The sequence below is a fragment of the Saccoglossus kowalevskii genome, chromosome 9, assembly GCF_978046115.1.
Source record: "Saccoglossus kowalevskii chromosome 9, keSacKowa6.1, whole genome shotgun sequence".
In the NCBI taxonomy this organism is placed as follows: domain Eukaryota; kingdom Metazoa; phylum Hemichordata; class Enteropneusta; family Harrimaniidae; genus Saccoglossus; species Saccoglossus kowalevskii.
Genome location: NC_140649.1, coordinates 18,259,014 through 18,281,236, shown reverse-complemented (window position 1 = coordinate 18,281,236; position 22,223 = coordinate 18,259,014). Strand labels below are relative to the sequence as shown.

Here is a 22,223-nt window from a genome sequence, read left to right as displayed (position 1 = left end):
CGCGTGACATTGTGTTTTCTGGGTGTACCAATCGACGTCACAGAGATAAAATTCCCTTCTATTGACTACCAGCAAACTGGCATGTTTGTATTTTCTGCCATGACAAACCAGGAGTATTTTTGCGCCCCAGTCCCGCTACTTTCGGGAAAGTGGTCTATTACGCAGTTTTGTTGACGAGACACAGATAGATTGTTCAAAGGTTAATGAATTGTAAAACAGGACACCCAGATACCCAACTAAAGTCGACAAAATGGCATTATCTCACATTGTCCGTTGCTTACAAGTTTTTATTTTAGCAAAAGTGAAATTAATCACGAACATGTTCGCGATCACTCTTTTCAAACACTGCTTTCGTATTTATTATTTCGTATTTTTTGCAATATTTATGTTTTTTTTTTAATATTCGAACAAAACAAGACGAGACGAAGTGGGTGTTGTTGTTTTTACGTTTTGTGTTTCTGTGGTATCGTTTAATAGGTGTATTTTGCATATATTCTTCGAAAGCCTGCATTCTTCCGAATGCCTACCATTCAAAAATAGTTAACGCGTTTGAAGGGTCATTACTCCGTGACAGATCAGTTGTTTTCAAAAACCTCGCATATTTCAGTGCATGTTTGAGTGGTATAACTAAAGTACCCATCGATGCACTCAAGCCTTCTCCAAAACAACAGTTCATGGGTGTTTTGATTTTTTCAAACACGCTTTTGGGCAGCAGCTCGGCCTAATTTGAATTTGTTGAAAAAAAGTGGCCACCGCGTAAACAAACATATTTTATGTATACAACGTATTTTATATGCGTTGTATACGTCGCTATGAGTCCCATATCGAACAAGACGCGACGCGACGACCATGGCCATTTAAGCGCATTGTATACATCGCTATGTGAGTCCCATGTCAAACACGACGCGGCGCGACGACCACCACCCTCAAAAGAATATGTTTATTAATACAGCCCGAGACATTAAAATACATCACTAAATACAAGTGCGGGCATTGACCCTACAATATTCTAGAGTCTATGGTGTTAATGGGATTCCTTTTTCATCTTAAAGGGCGGTGGTCGTCACGCAGCGCGTGTTCGAATTTCAAGTAAATAAACAATGTATTTTAAACGCGTTGTGTACGTTGCTATGAGTCCCATATCGAACGGGACGCGGCGCGACGACCACCGCCCTATAAATGATATCAATTAAATTCGATGTATTCATAAAGTAAACAGCATGGCCATTCTCATCAGTGAGCCAAGCAGATTTGGTGTGATTAGCGACCAATTTTGCAGATTGACTATGCTCATCAGTGAACTACTCAGATTGTCAGCAGTGAACCAATCAGATTGTCAGCAGTGAACCAATCAGATTGTCAGCAGTGAACCAATCAGATTGTCAGCAGTGAACCAGTCAGATTGTCAGCAGTGAACCAGTCAGATTGTCAGCAGTGAACCAGTCAGATTGTCAGCAGTGAACCAATCAGATTGTCAGCAGTGAACCAGTCAGATTGTCAGCAGTGAACCAATCAGATTGTCAGCAGTGAACCAGTCAGATTGTCAGCAGTGAACCAATCAGATTGTCAGCATTGAACCAGATTGTCAGCAGTGAACCAATCAGATTGTCAGCAGTGAACCAATCAGATTGTCAGCAGTGAACCAATCAGATTGTCAGCAGTGAACCAGTCAGATTGTCCGCAGTGAACCAATCAGATTGTCAGCAGTGAACCAATCAGATTGTCAGTTGTAAACCAATCAGATTGTCAGTTGTAAACCAATCACTGACAGATAGATATTCTCAACAGTGAAGAAATAAAACAACCCTTCCCTAACAGTCATGATATGCCAATCAGAGAGCAGTTTGATTGGTGTATCAAATTATGGCTTGTATATAAGCTTCGACTGAAATGTGAAACGCTTCCAACATCGCACGGACATCCACCCCCACAATTGTTACAGGTATCAGGGAACGTGGACACTAAACAAGTGAATAAAACTTGTATTACAAAGATTGGCCTGTGGAAGATACGCCCACAGGCCGGGCTTATTGCCTAACATGCCTACCCACTATAGAAGACGAAATAGAAATGAACATCAGCCTAAATTTGGGTTTAAAGCGCGGTGGTCGTTGCGCAGCTCGTGTTCGAATTTCAAGTAAATAAACAATGTATTTTACACGCGTTGTATACGTCGCTATGAGTCTCATATCGAACAGGACGCGGCACGACGACTGCCGCCCTTTAATCTGTCGACAAAGCTAGTTTATAATAACAATGTTAGATTGTAATGGTAATTTATAATAGTAATTTAATCAGTTAATAATGGCAACGGTAGATGGTCATTGTCGTTTAATATGATATCATAATATTTTTTTATAATGATATTTTCTTTTCATAATAAATTTGGTAAAGTTATTTTATAATGATCGTGATAATTTCAAGCTTGCATAGTTTATAATGGTCATCTATTTTCGTTTATAAAAATACCCAGTATATTGCAAGTAATGCTGATTAATACTAATTAAATAATCCAAAATAATGGCGACTTTAGTTGATAATGGTAATTCTATTTAAAATTCCAATACTAATATATCATGGTATTGTAAATGTGTAATGGTGATGGTATCTTAAAATCACAGATAATGGATGACGTCATCGTCAGGCAATTGTAATATATGACAATTCCATTTCTACTGCCTGAAACAGGTCGGGTCTGAATCTCAACCTCATCACCTATCCCGGTTATTGTGAGGTCACAAAATACACATGTATCAAAAGTACTACTTAAAGAATACAGTAAGAATATACTATATACGATGATGTCACCATAGAGTAAACGTGTATTATATCTGACGTGGTCACGGAGCTTTTCAGCTCAATGCTGTGGTTAGCAGTAGATATATATTGTATTTGGAACATGTATGTCTATTAGCATTTATCAGAGAATGCGATTAAAGGCATTAGCAATGTCGTCCATTAAACGCTCTGGCTTGGGAGATGATGATGGAAAACTGTGTAGACTTTAATTTTAAACTAGATCCCCGAAATACGTTGCTGTAATGGCGTTGTTTCTCTATCAAATGTATTTCTTGTATATAAATAACTTATTTTGAATCATTTGTCCATGCAGATTCTCTTTTTAACCCCCCAGTTTCCAATCATGGCAACTTGTCACAGCACAAATAGGTGTATACATGTATATGACGTACATGAAAATTAAAAACCTCAAATAGAATAACGCAAATCGTTGTATTTATGAAAGTGACTGAAAGTACACGCAATGAAAAAGTATTGAGTATTCCGAATTAACATAACATATAGTTGTTCCTTAACTTACAGTCCCTCAATGTGAAAAGTTGTATTTCATATCAATAACTTTTGTGTTCAATCTGAAATCTTGTGATCGCGGTTTATTTTCAATTTGACAGTCTTCTAACTAATGTATGAAACCTATAACCTATATAATCTGCACCTTGGTTTCGTCAACAAGCTTTTGTATATATCGCGAAACACAGTCCCTCAACAACGTGGGACTGTACGCGAAATTAACATATAATGCTGGGCGCGTTTCCAAAACCACAGCTTCCTGTTTACCGCATAGCTCTTACGAGTTGTACAAAATGGCTTCAGTGTTCACAAACTTTGCAGCGTACAAGAGTCAATGACATCCAAAGTAGATTCAGTTACGAACCAGCTCTCTCACATCAGTTACATGGTGAGTGGTTGGTTGCTTAAAAGTGGGCGTGACCGTGATTGAACGCCTAGTTTGGCACAGTGCCACGGACATGACTGCACATACACATTTTCGCGGCACTCGCACGTGTCACTGACACGATGTGCGAAACAAACCGGTGTATTTAAATTTATAGGAACGCATCTTTCGGAGGTTAAACAGACCACCATCGGGTGCTCATAAATGATTTGAATGATCCATGTAAAATGTCTCAATAATAACGTAGATACTCCGAACAGAAAATATTAACCGCTACGTTGCTTAATCGCCGATAGTTGCGCCGATAGTCAACGAATGGAAGAATTCTAAAAAGTGACAGGCATAAAGTCTTGATATTGCATATAATCAGTTGATTCTCCCTTGTCGGATGTGTAGCAATGCACGTATATCATACGATCTACAAAATTCAATGACTAGTGTTTTAACTGGACAATGGGGTGCATCGCAATTAACTGTTTTGTAATGTAAACACAGTGATCAAAACGTCAATTCTTCTAATGTCGGTGCGATCGATAAAGTGTCTATCAAATATTATAATGAGTAAACGACAGACTGAGACTGATCTGTGATTGGCCAGAGAAGCGATTGATATGCAAATTAGGTCACGGGAATCAACAACAAGAGGAAAACAAAAGATTGCAACACATAACATTTATTCTTACTACGCCATCGAAGACTGAACACATCGTCCTCTGTTTGGGCGCGATTATCGAGAAAACTGTCAGTTTGATCTACAGCCGACGTTGTCAAACCAACCGTCCACCTCGTGATCTCTTATTTGACGTGGAATTCGAGTCGGTCAAAGGCGGAATAACCATGAAACGTTGCGTCTAAAAATAGTTGATGTCATCATAACATGGCGATGGTAGGTGCTTCATGTGTTTGTCATAGTGAAATTACACCGATGTGCCGAAATTTTTTCTGTATATGCTCTGAGGGGTTATTGGTTGAGCCAGTTATGATGCCATCTGGTCGACCATATGATGCTCTATTTTTGTATGTATTAGTTTTGAAGATATCATGGAAATAAGTACCGAACAGCGGCCTAAAACTTGAGGTCCATTGAAGGTCATTTCAAATTGTGTCAGGAATTGTGTATCACCACAACTCGCCGGCATTTGCCGGGTGCCTTCCCACTGAAATCAATGTTATTGCACATATTATCTTTCTCATTATTTCATACTAAATATTTCATATGGCGAAGTTTTATTTGCAAATAATATTTCGTATTTATTTTATTTTATTTATTTTTTAGGATGAATTTCATCCTTTCATCGAAGCCCTTCTCCCACATGTCAAAGCATTCGCATACATATGGTTCAATCTGCAAGCCAGAAAACGAAAATACTTAAAGAAACATGACAAACGTATGTCACCCGAGGAAGAGCGTCAGACCAAAGACGAACTGTTAAATGAAAAACCAGAGGTGAAACAGAAATGGGCTTCGCGGTTGCTAGCCAAACTGCGGAAGGACATACGTCCAGAATTTCGTGAGGACTTCGTATTGAGTATTACAGGCAAAAAGCCACCGATGTGTGTTATGAGCAATCCTGACCAAAAAGGGAAAATAAGGCGAATAGACTGTCTTCGGCAAGCTGATAAAGTTTGGAGGTTAGACTTAGTAATGGTGGTGCTATTTAAAGCAATACCGCTCGAGAGTACAGACGGGGAGAGACTTGTCAAGTCGCATTCGTGTCATAACGCACTTTTATGCGTGCAGCCAGATCATATAAGTGTCTCTGTACGAGAACTCGATTTATTTCTGGCAAGTTATATCATACAGGCACCTGGCACAGGTAAGTTTCTGTATATATATTCAATACTTTGTGTGTGACTCTGTGGACTCTGAAGACTGTTACAAATTTATTGGCGGTATACATGTACATACATGCTTTAGTTCTCCCCACTCTACGCCCAGCCATTGTATTGTTTGTTTGTCTTTCGGTATAACAATGTAAAACTAAAGGTACGGCTTGGGACGAGTACACTGAAGCCGGTTACGATTATGCAGGTGAAAATAAAATAACAATAGACAACAATTGAAGTGAAACTTGGTAAAATCTCTGAATATAATTATTGTAAAATGGCAAAATTGACAGCAATTTTGATGCTTGAAAATTCAATATTGTTGAACTTTGGGTGGTAGTTTCATTTGTGATCTGTGTTACTCAGAAATATTTTTACTGTGGAGAATGTAGTAACTGCTGCTGTAATACTCTTGTTGCAACAACGAGCAGAGACGCAGTAAATAATTTAATTTAAGACGCAGTAAATAATTGGACTTTCGATTTGCTTTTTTACAAACTAAATGTAGACATGATGTCTATTGTTTTATTACTTGCCTGGTGTGATCTCAAGGGGGATAGGTAAACGTTTCAACTTGTTTTAGGGGTCTCATTACAAGCAATTGAAATAACTGAAAATACTAGTAATCAATGTATTGTGTTAGCATCAAGACAAGTGCCATTGTCACCTGTGCTGATTGTTTTATTTGCTTCTACAAGAGTACTTTACAAGGTTGTAGGAATTATTATTTAAGTTCACTGTGACATGATTTAACTTGACGTCAGGATTTAAAGTTTTTTATATTCAAATTATAATAAAAATGATTTCTGAGAAAGGATTAGTAATTTGTAGGATTAAAATGTAAAAAAATAATAATAAAAGTAGTGGCAGTAAAAGCTGTCACATACTTGGTGCAGCACTAACTAGTTGTTTTGCCAGTTGGGCTTTGACCTCTCACATTTGTGGTTCATTGGTAATTTTGAAGTATTTGTTAAGGCTACACCACCGCTGATGAAGTTGTAATTCGGGAGTTTAGCAAGTTCTTTTTTTTTAAAACTATTTGTACCCATTTATAGGTCACTGGGTCACTCTGACTACTATATTTGGATCATTCTATTCACTATATTTAGATGTAGGCAAGGTTCCAAAATTATTGTACAAAGAAAACAATGTAGGCGCAAGGAAGTGGGGAAGAGTGCCAAGATGTGGGTACTATTCTTGTCTTATTATCAACGCAACAATGGTCCTACTACGTTGCATACTGCATGGGTTTATATTATCGTCGCCTAGTAATACAAGGAATTTGATAATATTTATAAACTATGTCTTACTTTTTTACTATTTTGTATACTTGTCTTAAACTAGTAAGATTTTATAACATGTGAAATCTTTCTTCGTATCAATACTTGCATCTATGTATTTCCCTTTTTTTTTAGTTACTACAATCTCTGACGTTTAGTAATCCAGGTGATTAGAGTTTGTGAATTGTTTTTGGTATTGGTTTTAAAATATCAGGCTCTGCTTTGAGCCTATTTCTTGCTATATCATGGCAGCTAGTATTAGTTGAGAAAAAACATTTATAGAGTTGGATAGTGTATTTTTTTTTTAGGAATTTGTTGCCTTTCGATTGTGTTCCATTGATGGTGTCAGTTTGCTTTTATGTAGTCATGTGACACATGGCAGTGTTTGCATAGTTTGCAATACTGTGAGCGGCTTCTAATTTGGGATTTTTTTTTAGTTGAGTTGAGTGAAAAAATGGGATAAGTTGTAGCAGTGTAGATTTCACTGGGATCCTCTTTGTCTGGGAATAACAGTATTTTTTTTAGATTTTGTATGGAGCCACAGCAACTTTTGCAACAGTCACATTTTGTCCCTGTGATTCTTTTCAAATTATATAATAGCATTTCTAACAGTGAAAATTTAACTGTTTACACTTATAACCACACCCCTCATAATGTGGCAAACTGAAAGCAGATTATGTAGTGCATTTCAAGTGTTCTAGGGGAGCAACTGTCCAATCCATCCATAGTGCGTAGGAGAGTAAGACCCCTTATCTAGTTCACAAATAACTTTTGTAAGCTGAGACACTTTTGTTAGTCAATTATTAGTGCATACCAGCGGCTCCTTGGTGAATCATACATGTTTCGTTTTCAAAGGTTACAGTTGATGTGAGAGGAGGTCCTTTTGTTTTGAGAACGTTCACTGCACAGCACTTTCTGGTTTGATTGAAGAAAGACTGACTGTTTATGCACATCGATAATTCTAGTTTCATTTTACAACTGAGTAATTACTTCATAAGTTTTCATTGATACTTTATGAGGAAAATTGGAAAGTAAAACTAAAAGTTTGAGAAATCTAAGATTTACTAATATTGTTAATAAATTACCTAATATAAAACTGTAAGTTGAAGTTGTTTATTGAACTCTGCAACAGAGTAGAAATGTGGATGTTTTATACCAAGTGATGTAAAACTTTTGAAATTTGTTGATTAATTTTGCTCAGTTTAAAATATTTGTGTGTGTGCATCCTTATGAGATTTGTAGTTAATTTATCAGTTTTCTCATTTAAAATATTGTTTATGCAGAAAAGTTAAAGAAAATTACAATACAGTGTTATAAAAATGTTACAAAATACATGATGACATGAACGTTTTTAAATATAAAAAACTTATAAATATTATATTAACAAAGAAAAATACCTAGACATGTACGAAATGTTGCACTGCAAATAATTGCATTCAAAACATTAAAGCTTTGGATGGAGATAATATTATTGTCTGTTTATATGTGATTTGTCTTGTTTTCCATATTGTTTTTTAAATGTTTCTGTGCCAGGCGACAGTTCCACATATTGAATGTCACTGTTGTCTCTCCCAATTTTTTTTTTGTATGTGTAAATTGCAAGTACTAGTGCTGACACATAGTGCATTTTAGCACAGAAGCCACATTTATGTTTGGGACTACATGACAGGGATCTCTCTGCGCTATCCTGGCATCAACCAGGCCCAGTCAAACACAAGCACCTGTGGATCTTACCCAAATCTTTCTCTTCAGTACTTAGGTGATACATTCTCTATTTCTGTACTTTCTTTGTTAATTTTATTATTTCCCATTACCAATAAGTTCAGATCACAAATTTCTAAAAAAGTATGAAAAACAATTATGCAGGTTTATTTTGTAAAAATAAAGGTGACAAATGTTAACATAGTCTTTCAACGGGTTTAAGAAGAGCCTGTCTGTCAATCCCTGACCATTGTGGGACACCAATGTTAGTATTGTGAACATTTTTTTTTATTTATTGCCTTGGAAACATGAGTGATGACTATAATGGAGTTTGGCCTCTAATAACCAGTGTGAGTAGAGAGAATTGACGTATACAGGATGTGTATGCTAGTATCCATTTCAAAGAGGAAACAGAGAATTATAGGGCAATCAGTAAAAGCTGTCCATGCAGCATCATTGTCATGGCCATGCTTGCACAATAACATTTCATTTTATATTTGTATTTCAAGGTCAAAGATGTTAGTGTAATCACAGTGATATATTCTACCGTCAAAAAGATAATTCTAAGACCAAATCTAATATTTTATTTTATTAGTGGTGTATGCATTCATGACGTACATGTATGTATATTACAGGTGTGTTTCTATGGAGAAAATAAGTTTCAAGTTTATACCACATTTATTTTTGATTTATATGTGCCTATGATTTGAAGCAAATATAGAAAAATCTGTCTAATCTGAACCCTGTGTAAAGTACAGATTTGTCAAACTGAACACATGTTTTTTATGGTTATTCCCAGTACTTCAAATATTAGACTGTATCCTCTATACACAGTGAGATTAGGTTGAAATTTCTCAAAATTGAGTACCACACACCAGGACTTTTAAATGTCATAAGGCCTGCCAGAGTTACCAACCCAAGATTATTTTTCATTCTAAATTAAGTTAATTTTTCAGTCATCACTTGCATATAGATCTGAAAAATATTGCATTCTCTATTTCATGATCAAGTCATCGGAGAAGAACGACGACGATCAATTTCATCCAATAATACTATTCAGTAAAATTGCATTTCGAAATTTTAATTTAAGCAGACCATCTACCAATTTTTAATGTAAGTTTTGCTGGTCCCAGTGGAAAGTTGCTCATTTTGGACATACATGTACAGGCAGTCAGAAATTTCAAACACCCGTATGCTAGAATACGCAATGATGGAATTTAATGTGAAATACGAACATTATAATATTAAGTCTTTGTGTCCATAGTAACAACGACAGACAATATAAATTTATAATAATTAAAATGAATTGCAATCTTTTATTATTCGATGAATGTATTAAATCATTACACCAAATCATCATGTTCAGTATGAGTCCCATGCGATGTATACAACCCACATAAAATAAGTTGTTAGTTTATTTGAAATTTGGTAATGCTGCATGATTGACTGGTGATTGAGTCATCAGTAACACATAGACATGCACAAGGCTTGATCTCTCTGTAGATAGACGCGATAGTTTAATGTTTTCCCCACATGTGCAGTGGCTGGTTGGTGAGTTCCAGCCATTCGCATCTGGTTATTCTTATTAGCTGTTATTAAATATACATGTGACAGGTTAACATAAAAATGTATGGACAACGTTGTCATAGTAGATTGTGATCCAGCGCTAAATTGTGGATGATATTTATTGTGCCTGATCGTTAGTGGGTTGTATATAAAGAGACTGTTGTCTGTTACTGGTCCGAAAGTGCGTTGCACATACATGAAAACATAATTATCAGACCCTATAAATCAGCCGAAATGCTACTTTATAATCCCTTTACGTGCATCCATCATGTTTTTGCATCAAGCGTATGGCTATCGGATGATGTAAGCAGCAAACAAAGAACTGACAATATATTGTGTGTATATTTGTCTCAAATTTGACCTTTTCATGTATTGAAATGATGTTCCCTTGCTATAGCTAATGTTCCTTACACATGTGTTTTTTTTGGCTAGCACATTACTTTAGCTAATTCAGCTGATCCATAAATTAAGATGTCGCTAATTAGAATAGAGAACATTCTCACAATGAAATTATTGGCGCTTACGCTAAATTAATTCGTGCATTGCGTCAAATTCGCTAAAATGGCATGTAGCTATTTCAAAGTGTTTTACAGTTGACTGCAACACACACCTTAGTTTGTTTTGTCTTATTCAGTTACATCTTTCTCTGAGCTTTATTTTTGTTTCTAATTTAACCCTTTTCATTTTTTCTGAAGGATGTTTCGAACAATGTGTGTGATGTGGATTCATGTTAAGTTTTATTAATCACTTATATTTGTCTTGCTTCGAACAATGTGTGTGATGTGGGTTCATGTTAAGTTTTATTAATCACTTATATTTGTCTTGCTGTGCATCTTCAACTAAATGCCCAATCCTGGTGACTAATTTGCATAATATTTGCATCCAATTTGCATGTGTATTACAAGTAAACTGTATTTTATTGTAAACGTGGCTTTAACCACAGGATTGATTAATAAGACCTTGGGAGAACATTACAATGATGTTACCATATATAATCTTGTTGTTATCTTGATGGGGCTTATCAGTGTGATTATTACATAATGGCTACTACATTCTGGCACATGTCAATCAACTATTAATCAAATTAATTTCCTGATAAGATTACCCACAATGCTTTTCTGTTGATCCTATATATTGAATGTTGGTACCATATTTGCTCTATTAGAAGCGCATACATTCATGTGAATGATACAGACGTGGGACTATGGTCAGAATAAAGCCGTATTTTAATGATCCAGTATAAATTAAAGGAATTTTTGTCTTATTTCTAAATTGCGAATGTGCTTCTAATAGAGCAAAAGTGTTAAATTGTGATTTCTCTGTAAAGTATATAAGGTTCGATGAGGGTACTGAGTTAATGCCAAATAAGATGACATTGACTTAGCTTATGTATTGTATTTTATTCTAAACCATAATAGAAATAGAAAAGCAATAAAGATGATTATGACCACTAAAAATAATGTTGGAAATATTTAGACTTTTTTGCAAAGAACACTAAGGCATAACTCTTTATGGGTATACACTGCAGAAGCAAGTTCTTTCTTCTTTTTCTTTGGAATGTAAAGTTGAATATTTTTGAATCACAAATAAAAAAACAGAAATTCGTCTCTTAAGTAAATTCATAGTTAATTTTAGATGACCCAGGGGCTGGTTTAGTGGTTAGTGGGACTTGTCACTTTGACCTTAATGAACTATGTGTTGTGTTAACTGTTGTGCATTATCACTACCCTGACATTACATGTACTCTGCTGAATGACCTTGAGTGAAAACAGCTGATGAAATAAACATGCTACACTCACTGCATAGTAATGTGTATGTCTTCGTTATAAAACCTTGAATATTTACATCATTTAAATGCCAAGTACTGTACCATATTATTACAAATGGCACTGCATTTCAAACAGTTACGGAAATAATAAAAATTTAAATTTTTTTTTTCTTCAAAAATTAAAGTCTCAATCATAAGACCACTATGGCAAAATAAGGTCCAATAGTGAATACATTAAAATGGGTGTAGATATAATGACATTAGTGTTGATGCCTACAGTGTGTGTCCATTTTATTGTGATCAACAACAAATATAATACAAAGGCCTTTCTTTCTTAATTGGAGCCTTTATAGAGAGCAAAATGAAAAGATAGATTATACTTTTTTACATAATATAATAATAATAATAATAATAATAATAATAATAATGATAATAATAATAACTTTATTGCCTCAGTGTAAAAAGATTTACATAAGATAAGTACAGCAAAAAAAGAGTTGATTATTTAATCAGCATCTGGCTGTCTCGAATTGTATAAAATAACAAAGCAATTATAGAATTTAAAGTTTCTTGTTTGAAACAAGATAAATAGAATATTTGCTGCATCAACCAAATAACCCATAAACTGTTATGGACAAGTGATGTAATATTTGTAGATGTATTTTTATTGAACACTAGTTAGTCCCCCCCCCTTCTGTAGATTGCTTAGTCCTTTATGAGTAGCCCCTTCCTCCACTATGGACTGATTGGTCTATTGTTAGCAGTGCCCTCCTCCACTATGGACTGATTGGTCCCTTGTGAATAGTACTCCTTAAAGGGGCACTTCCAATTAAGCCTAATCTCACAACAGATTTACTCTCTAGATTAAAATTACAATGAATAACAAAAGATAGATTAACTTTGTAAACAACATAAACAATAGTGTCCCATGATTCTTTGGTGCAATCCCTGGGATTGAGCTGTTCCCCTTTAAGTATGGATTGATAGGTTCCTTTTGGGTATTCCTTTGTAATATAATTTAGTCTCCCTCCACCACTATTGATTGGTTGGTCCCTTGTAATATAATTTAGTCTCCCTCCTTCACTGTTGATTGGTCTTTCCTAATTAGCTGTCCTCTTCACCACTATGGATTGATTGACTGGATGTGATGTGATTTAGCCTCCCTTCTTCACCATAGATTGGTCTGTCATTTTTGAGCTGTCCCTCCTCCACCATGGATTGATTTGTCCTTAGTGATATGATTTAGTTTTCCTCCTTCACTATGGGTTGGTCTTCCCGAGTGAGCTGTCTCCTTCACTGTAGATTGATTGGCCCCTTGTGTTGTGATTTAGTCGCCCTCCCTCCTTCACTATACATTGGTCTGTCCCTTATGATTCACCTCCCCCCTACTATGGTATGATTTTTCCCTTATTAGTGGATCTCTGAGTACATGTCTGTGCTATGAAGCCACAGGAAATGGCCTTGAATCGGTCATTCACATGTCTCTATCCCTTGTAATATGGATGGCCTTGAGAACTGTAAACCATACATCTATGTGGATGGACCAGTAGAACTGAAAATAACATATCACATGTCAATAACTGGTTATTGCCAGTAAACACCTTTTATTCATTTTAATTATGAATATTCATGAGTTCATACTGAGCATGCTCAGTTGGAAATTCAATTCTATCATTGTATTCCATGAGGAGGGATCAATTTGCATATAACTTGCACATCAGTGTCAATATAAATGTGGCAGAAAAAAAATATAAACAAAGTCCTATCACTTTAATTGACATACCACTCTCACATTAACTTTTACCAGTTATATTGATGATGTCACTTTAATTATCTTCATAAATAAACAATTTGTTGTTGACAAACTGTCTATCAACTTAAAATAGTTTACAGGGAGAAACATTCTCAAAGATACAAGCTGTGTATAGATCGTATAGCTGGCAAGTTCTTATAAATATTGCATTACAATACTTATGTCACAGTTGATATTCTAAAATGAAAGTTTTTGTAGTTAGCTGACTTTCAAGTACACTAAATAAATAAAATAAAATAAAATGAACTAATGTGTAATTTAAAAAACAAATAATTTAATCTTTAGCTGCTTATAACTGTTATTTGTGTCACATTGCATGATGGGTATTTTTGTAGGTACCAAGGTAAATACAAGATGGATACCATCATCATTATGCGATCCTAATTTCTACCATAGACCCTCCACTTACATACTAGTACTTGTACTGTAGTGGGTTTTTTTACTTGAAATATTAAACTATTGTTGGTATTCCTGGTATATTTTTTAGGAAGCTGTGATGTTCAATATAGACAAGTGTCAAAAAAAATGTATTTACATCAATGTCATTTGTCAATCATTTTGTGATGATATCTTCAATTCTCTAATTTTAATGATTATTTTTGTCTTTTTTGGTAAAAAGTGATATTTTCAACTTCTTTTTAAAAACTGCAAGTCTGATTGCTTTGATACTACTTTTTTAAGTACTACATGTGGATCTCTCTCAGATTTGTTTATTTCGAGATGATATCTTTAAATTCCCTAATTTTAATGAATATTTTTTTTTTGTGGTAAAAAGTGATATTTTCGACTTCTTTTTAAAAACCTCAAGTCTAATTGCTTTGATACTATACCAATAGGTACCTCAGGTAGACCTCACTCAGATTTGTTCATTTCATGATGATATCTTCAATTCTATAATTATAATGAATATTTTTGTCAATTTTGGTAAAAAGTGATATTTTTGAATTCTTGTTGAAAACAGCAAGTCCGATTGCTTTGATACTATACATATTGTTCATTTTCTAATGATATCTTCAGTTTTTTAATTGAAATGTGCATTGCTACGGCGGAGCTATCTCAGCGGACAGACTGCTTTTAAAAAATTACTTTTTATTCATTTCAGCAGCTGTGACAATGCTGGTGAAAATAAATGAACTTTATGGTGAATATTCCTTCTAGGTCATGATGACCTTACTGTTTTCATGCAGAGTTGGCATATCGCCAATTTCGTGTACACTTCTGTTGATGATGATGACAGTGATTTGCTGTAGTAATCTCTTGAATGATATCATTTATTTTGAAATGTATCTGTACAGTTTATTGAACTTAGCTACGATGTAATGACATATACTGTCGTATTGTTAAAATTCAATGACGAATATATATTAGTGTCGAATATTTTCACCTGTATTTTATTTTTTAGAGAGGTGTTATCATTAATTAAGCATCAAAGTCGACTTTTGTTACCTTTACGAAAATAAAATTCACTTACAGTGTATTTGTTTTTCATATTTTTTCCCCCCGAAATTTTGATTCAGCCAATAGGAAATTCTGTCTATAAGGTCTAAAATTAAGTGAGAGAAAAATACATAAAAGTTTGCAAAAATGTCAGCCTAAATTTCGATTGTTATTTCACCCAAAAGGTTAATGTTTTGACAATGAAGTTTGAGATATCTGATCAGTTTGCATATTCTGCAAAATTAAAGTCAATAATACATAAAATAATAGAAACAGCCATCTTCTTATGTTTATACCCAAATACTGTGGTTATTTTGCATAAAAATCTACTCTAATTTAAATATGTATTTTGTAACAATAGCAAAATTAACATATCAACAACTCTAATTGTTTCATAAAACATCAAGCTTGCAATTTCTTTGACCAAGTATGGTATTTCCATCATGCTTAAAACAGACCTGAGTTTGTTTTAGTCCTCTTATTGCTAGTTACTGAACAAGCTGCTCTCTGATTGGTCTGATCGTTAGATGTCAGGATTAGGTAGCCAATAAGGCACAATCTTGTAAATAACTTTGATTCAACATTGAATATGAAGCTTGAACTGTAAAATTATTGTCTCTGCAAAACTATATTTTGATGACTGGAGGTGTGGGTACCTTGAAGTAAATTTGCTATGAGAATAATTAAGTTTAACCTGGAAGGGGGGGGGGGCTTTAAACAAAATGCTGTAACAACATGATTATGTTGGAAATATAATTATGTAGTTATAGTCAAGGAGAGCACCACTATTTTAAACTTTGAATGAAAAATGTGTGAATGAAAGAGAATGTTTGGACTCTTAAAGCTCTGCATGTGTAGGAAGCCAGGTTAATACACTCTTTTGTGTCACCCATTGTATCTGTTGTTCATTTATTAGTAATGGACTTTGTAAAGTTAGCCATAAACTATGGCCTCACCTAGTGATCTGTCATGACTTGTGTGACCTGACCTGACCTCTCAGTGTTAAAAGTCACAAGGGTCACAGTAAAAGACCTTGAAATACTTTTTCCCATTGTTTTTAATCTTTTTGATGAATTGTTTATTGTATCACCTGATTTGTCGATCTAGGTTGGTTGATCTACTTTTGGATTAATGTATTGAGTCACGTACATATTGTTCTTGTTCTATATACCGGATAAAGCACATCTGAAATGACCGTGTCTTAAATCCTGAATGATGTTGTGCTTGTACTTTAGTGATAATATGACATATATTAAAAATGCATTTAATTAAGTAGACAATATTAAACAGTTCAATTTTTTGTCTTTTATAGAAAATATTCCTGTTCAGTGTGGTATGAATTTATCCATGCGAAGCAGTAGTGATCCTGATATGGCAGGTAATTAGGGGAGAATGGGTATAGATGGATATAAAGACTCGGGATGTACCAGGTCATAGGCTGAACTGATTGAGGGAGGGGGCTTATAATGACAGGTAATTAGGGGAGAATGGGTATAGATGGATATAAAGACTCGGGATGTACCAGGTCATAGGCTGAACTGATTGAGGGAGGGGGCTTATAATGACAGGTAATTAGGGGAGAATAGATATAGATGGATATAAAGACTGGGGATGTACCAGGTCATAGGCTGAACTGTTTGAGGGAGGGGGCTTATAATGACAGGTAATTAGGGGAGAATAGATATAGATGGATATAAAGACTCGGGATGTACCAGGTCATAGGCTGAACTGATTGAGGGAGGGGGCTTATAATGACAGGTAATTAGGGGAGAGTAGGTATAGATGGATATAAAGACTGGGGATTTACCAGGTCATAGGCTGAACTGTTTGAGGGAGGGGGGCTTATAATGACAGGTAACTAGGGGAGAATGGGTATAGATGGATATAAAGACTGGGGATGTACCAGGTCATAGGCTGAACTGATTGAGGGAGGGGGCCTGTAATGACAGGTAATTAGGGGAGAATAGGTATAGATGGATATAAAGACTGGGGATGTACCAGGTCATAGGCTGAACTGATTGAGGGAGGGGGCCTGTAATGACAGGTAATTAGGGGAGAATAGGTATAGATGGATATAAAGACTGGGGATGTACCAGGTCATAGGCTGAACTTATTGAGGGAAGGGGCCTGTAATGACAGGTAATTAGGGGAGAATAGGTATAGATGGATATAAAGACTGGGGATGTACCAGGTCATAGGCTGAACTGATTGAGGGAGGGGGCCTGTAATGACAGGTAATTAGGGGAGAATAGGTATAGATGGATATAAAGACTGGGGATGTACCAGGTCATAGGCTGAACTTATTGAGGGAAGGGGCCTGTAATGACAGGTAATTAGGGAAGAATAGGTATAGATGGATATAAAGACTGGGGATGTACCAGGTCATAGGCTGAACTGATTGAGGGAGGGGGCCTGTAATGACAGGTAATTAGGGGAGAATAGGTATAGATGGATATAAAGACTGGGGATGTACCAGGTCATAGGCTGAACTGATTGAGGGAGGGGGCCTGTAATGACAGGTAATTAGGGGAGAATAGGTATAGATGGATATAAAGACTGGGGATGTACCAGGTCATAGGCTGAACTGATTGAGGGAGGGGGCCTGTAATGACAGGTAATTAGGGGAGAATAGGTATAGATGGATATAAAGACTGGGGATGTACCAGGTCATAGGCTGAACTGATAGAGCAAGGGGGCTTATAATGACAGGTAATTAGGGGAGAATAGGTATAGATGGATATAAAGACACGGGATGTGCCAGGTCATAGGCTGAACTGATTGAGGGAGGGGGCCTGTAATGACAGGTAATTAGGGGAGAATAGGTATAGATGGATATAAAGACTGGGGATGTACCAGGTCATAGGCTGAACTGATTGAGGGAGGGGGCCTGTAATGACAGGTAATTAGGGGAGAATAGGTATAGATGGATATAAAGACTGGGGATGTACCAGGTCATAGGCTGAACTTATTGAGGGAAGGGGCCTGTAATGACAGGTAATTAGGGGAGAATAGGTATAGATGGATATAAAGACTGGGGATGTACCAGGTCATAGGCTGAACTGATTGAGGGAGGGGGCCTGTAATGACAGGTAATTAGGGGAGAATAGGTATAGATGGATATAAAGACTGGGGATGTACCAGGTCATAGGCTGAACTTATTGAGGGAAGGGGCCTGTAATGACAGGTAATTAGGGGAGAATAGGTATAGATGGATATAAAGACTGGGGATGTACCAGGTCATAGGCTGAACTGATTGAGGGAGGGGGCCTGTAATGACAGGTAATTAGGGGAGAATAGGTATAGATGGATATAAAGACTGGGGATGTACCAGGTCATAGGCTGAACTGATTGAGGGAGGGGGCCTGTAATGACAGGTAATTAGGGGAGAATAGGTATAGATGGATATAAAGACTGGGGATGTACCAGGTCATAGGCTGAACTGATTGAGGGAGGGGGCCTGTAATGACAGGTAATTAGGGGAGAATAGGTATAGATGGATATAAAGACTGGGGATGTACCAGGTCATAGGCTGAACTTATTGAGGGAAGGGGCCTGTAATGACAGGTAATTAGGGGAGAATAGGTATAGATGGATATAAAGACTGGGGATGTACCAGGTCATAGGCTGAACTGATTGAGGGAGGGGGCCTGTAATGACAGGTAATTAGGGGAGAATAGGTATAGATGGATATAAAGACTGGGGATGTACCAGGTCATAGGCTGAACTGATTGAGGGAGGGGGCCTGTAATGACAGGTAATTAGGGGAGAATAGGTATAGATGGATATAAAGACTGGGGATGTACCAGGTCATAGGCTGAACTGATTGAGGGAGGGGGCCTGTAATGACAGGTAATTAGGGGAGAATAGGTATAGATGGATATAAAGACTGGGGATGTACCAGGTCATAGGCTGAATTGATTGAGGGAGGGGGCCTGTAATGACAGGTAATTAGGGGAGAATAGGTATAGATGGATATAAAGACTGGGGATGTACCAGGTCATAGGCTGAACTGATTGAGGGAGGGGGCCTGTAATGACAGGTAATTAGGGGAGAATAGGTATAGATGGATATAAAGACTGGGGATGTACCAGGTCATAGGCTGAACTGATTGAGGGAGGGGGCTTATAATGACAGGTAATTAGGGGAGAATAGGTATAGATGGATATAAAGACTCGGGATGTACCAGGTCATAGGCTGAACTGATAGAGCAAGGGGCCTGTAATGACAGGTAATTAGGGGAGAATAGGTATAGATGGATATAAAGACTGGGGATGTACCAGGTCATAGGCAGAACTGATTGAGGGAGGGGGCCTGTAATGACAGGTAATTAGGGGAGAATAGGTATAGATGGATATAAAGACTGGGGATGTACCAGGTCATAGGCTGAATTGATTGAGGGAGGGGGCCTGTAATGACAGGTAATTAGGGGAGAATAGGTATAGATGGATATAAAGACTGGGGATGTACCAGGTCATAGGCTGAACTGATTGAGGGAGGGGGCCTGTAATGACAGGTAATTAGGGGAGAATAGATATAGATGGATATAAAGACTGGGGATGTACCAGGTCATAGGCTGAACTGATTGAGGGAGGGGGCTTATAATGACAGGTAATTAGGGGAGAATAGGTATAGATGGATATAAAGACTCGGGATGTACCAGGTCATAGGCTGAACTGATAGAGCAAGGGGGCTTATAATGACAGGTAATTAGGGGAGAATAGGTATAGATGGATATAAAGACTCGGGATGTACCAGGTCATAGGCTGAACTGATAGAGCAAGGGGCCTGTAATGACAGGTAATTAGGGGAGAATAGGTATAGATGGATATAAAGACTGGGGATGTACCAGGTCATAGGCTGAACTGATAGAGCAAGGGGGCTTATAATGACAGATAATTAGGGGAGAATAGGTATAGATGGATATAAAGACACGGGATGTGCCAGGTCATAGGCTGAACTGATTGAGGGAGGGGGCTTATAATGACAGGTAATCAGGGGAGAATAGGTATAGATGGATATAAAGACTGGGGATGTACCAGGTCATAGGCTGAACTGATTGAGGGAGGGGGCTTATAATGACAGGTAATTAGGGGAGAATAGGTATAGATGGATATAAAGACTGGGGATGTACCAGGTCATAGGCTGAACTGATTGAGGGAGGGGGCCTGTAATGACAGGTAATTAGGGGAGAATAGGTATAGATGGATATAAAGACTGGGGATGTACCAGGTCATAGGCTGAACTGATTGAGGGAGGGGGCTTATAATGACAGGTAATTAGGGGAGAATAGGTATAGATGGATATAAAGACTGGGGATGTACCAGGTCATAGGCTGAACTGATAGAGCAAGGGGGCTTATAATGACAGGTAATTAGGGGAGAATAGGTATAGATGGATATAAAGACTGGGGATGTACCAGGTCATAGGCTGAACTGATTGAGGGAGGGGGCCTGTAATGACAGGTAATTAGGGGAGAATAGGTATAGATGGATATAAAGACTGGGGATGTACCAGGTCATAGGCTGAACTGATTGAGGGAGGGGGCCTGTAATGACAGGTAATTAGGGGAGAATAGGTATAGATGGATATAAAGACTGGGGATGTACCAGGTCATAGGCTGAACTGATAGAGCAAGGGGGCTTATAATGACAGGTAATTAGGGGAGAATAGGTATAGATGGATATAAAGACTGGGGATGTACCAGGTCATAGGCAATCTGATTAAAATCTGATGTAGTGTACGGGCTTTAATTATTTTGGCTATAAACTTATTTTAATTTTATTTTTTATTACTTTTGTTATTAATGCCTTTTTATTTTATTATTTTACTTTGATTTTGATTTTTTTTAATTCCGCCCTACATACATCTGATCCGACGCCTACGTAAGTCCCGTTCAAATCTCGCGTAAGTAACAGCCAATCACAGGCCCCCTTTTATAGAGGCTGTCGGTTGCTTACTTTTCAGTGTAGCGATACTCTACGGGCAATCTTTCTGTACATTATATTTTGCCCACTTGAATAAACCATTAATAGAAAATTGCTAGTATATTTTTATTTACAAAAGAAATTCCACAGCATTTTCCAATTGTTGTCATTACATTGAATATTTTGTTCACTTCCAACAAATGTGTACACTTCCTGATACATCTTCGCCAGCCAAGGTTCGTTTATTCAGTCATCGCTTCAATTTTACATCAAACACTGAGCATAATTATCTAGAATGGAAGCAAAAAAATAAGTAAATCGTAATGATTAGAACACTGTAAACAGCTATAGTAAACAATGCAAATTTTAAATTGTATAACGGTCACCGGCCCACGGCATCGACGCAGAAAATTGGAGCAATAAAATATTTCCTGATCAATTGCGATGTGTTCCAAATAAAAAATATTTTATTCCAGTCCAAATCAGCTCAATTACTTTAATAAAGAGTTATTGTATAATGTACAAAATGTTGATACATTTTGATGAATATTTACAGCTACGGCTTCAATACCGTAGACGGTTTTGACCCGATCGTCAACAAAACATCACCCGTCTCCAGGGCAAGCGACTGGAAAAAGACACCGGTGTTCGGTCGAACCGGTGGAAACAAAATCGTCACTCGCAGAATAACTACGCAAAGTAACGATCTAAACTCGAACCATTCGAGCCACAATATAAACATAAAAAAATGACTTTCGTTGCATTTGACAATGATAAACTTACCGAAAAGCCGTGTTCTTCTCGGTCCTAACGTCGGTATAATCCGCCATTTTATGTTTGAGTGTGTTTGCCACCTGACTCTGCCCAGTGACGTCATCATGTGCGCTATAGAAGAAGGTCTGTGATTCGTTGACTAAAATCGTCGACAGTGGGTCTCGTTGAAATCTCGTTACATAGGCATCGGCTCAGATGTATGTAGGGCGGAATTTTAAAAAAATCACAAAATCAAAATCAAAGTAAAATAATAAAATAAAAAGGCATTAATAACAAAAGTAATAAAACATAAAATTAAAATAAGTTTATAGCCAAAATAATTAAAGCCCGTACACTACATCAGATTTTAATCAGATTGGGTCATAGGCTGAACTGATTGAGGGAGGGGGCCTGTAATGACAGGTAATTAGGGGAGAATAGGTATAGATGGATATAAAGA

At 36.8% G+C, this 22,223-nt stretch overlaps 1 protein-coding gene and 2 long non-coding RNA genes across 7 annotated transcripts in view; 2 read left to right on the top strand and 1 right to left on the bottom strand.

Moving 5' to 3' along the window:
* Positions 1–4,321: 4,321 nt before the first annotated feature.
* The window catches only part of LOC102808102 (nuclear factor 1 X-type-like), a 38,933-nt gene continuing 21,031 nt past the window's right edge, over positions 4,322–22,223 (top strand). For 4 of the 5 annotated variants that reach the window (XM_085503252.1, XM_085503253.1, XM_085503251.1 and 1 more), the window contains exons 1-3: positions 4,322–4,580; positions 4,971–5,511; positions 16,399–16,464. In XM_085503252.1, the coding sequence (XP_085359378.1) occupies positions 4,572–4,580; positions 4,971–5,511; positions 16,399–16,464 (616 nt within the window). In that variant the 5' untranslated portion in view covers positions 4,322–4,571. The remainder of the gene's footprint in view (positions 4,581–4,970; positions 5,512–16,398; positions 16,465–22,223) is intronic. The other variant, XM_085503255.1, reaches the window with a different exon arrangement.
* LOC146738933 (uncharacterized) lies at positions 16,473–20,753 on the top strand. The gene is made up of 2 exons (XR_014930388.1): positions 16,473–16,844; positions 17,701–20,753. It is a non-coding gene; the product is annotated as an uncharacterized LOC146738933 (long non-coding RNA).
* Positions 20,854–22,152, bottom strand: LOC146738932 (uncharacterized). Its single transcript, XR_014930385.1, has 2 exons — positions 21,794–22,152; positions 20,854–21,300 (listed from the first exon to the last, which is right to left on the bottom strand). It is a non-coding gene; the product is annotated as an uncharacterized LOC146738932 (long non-coding RNA).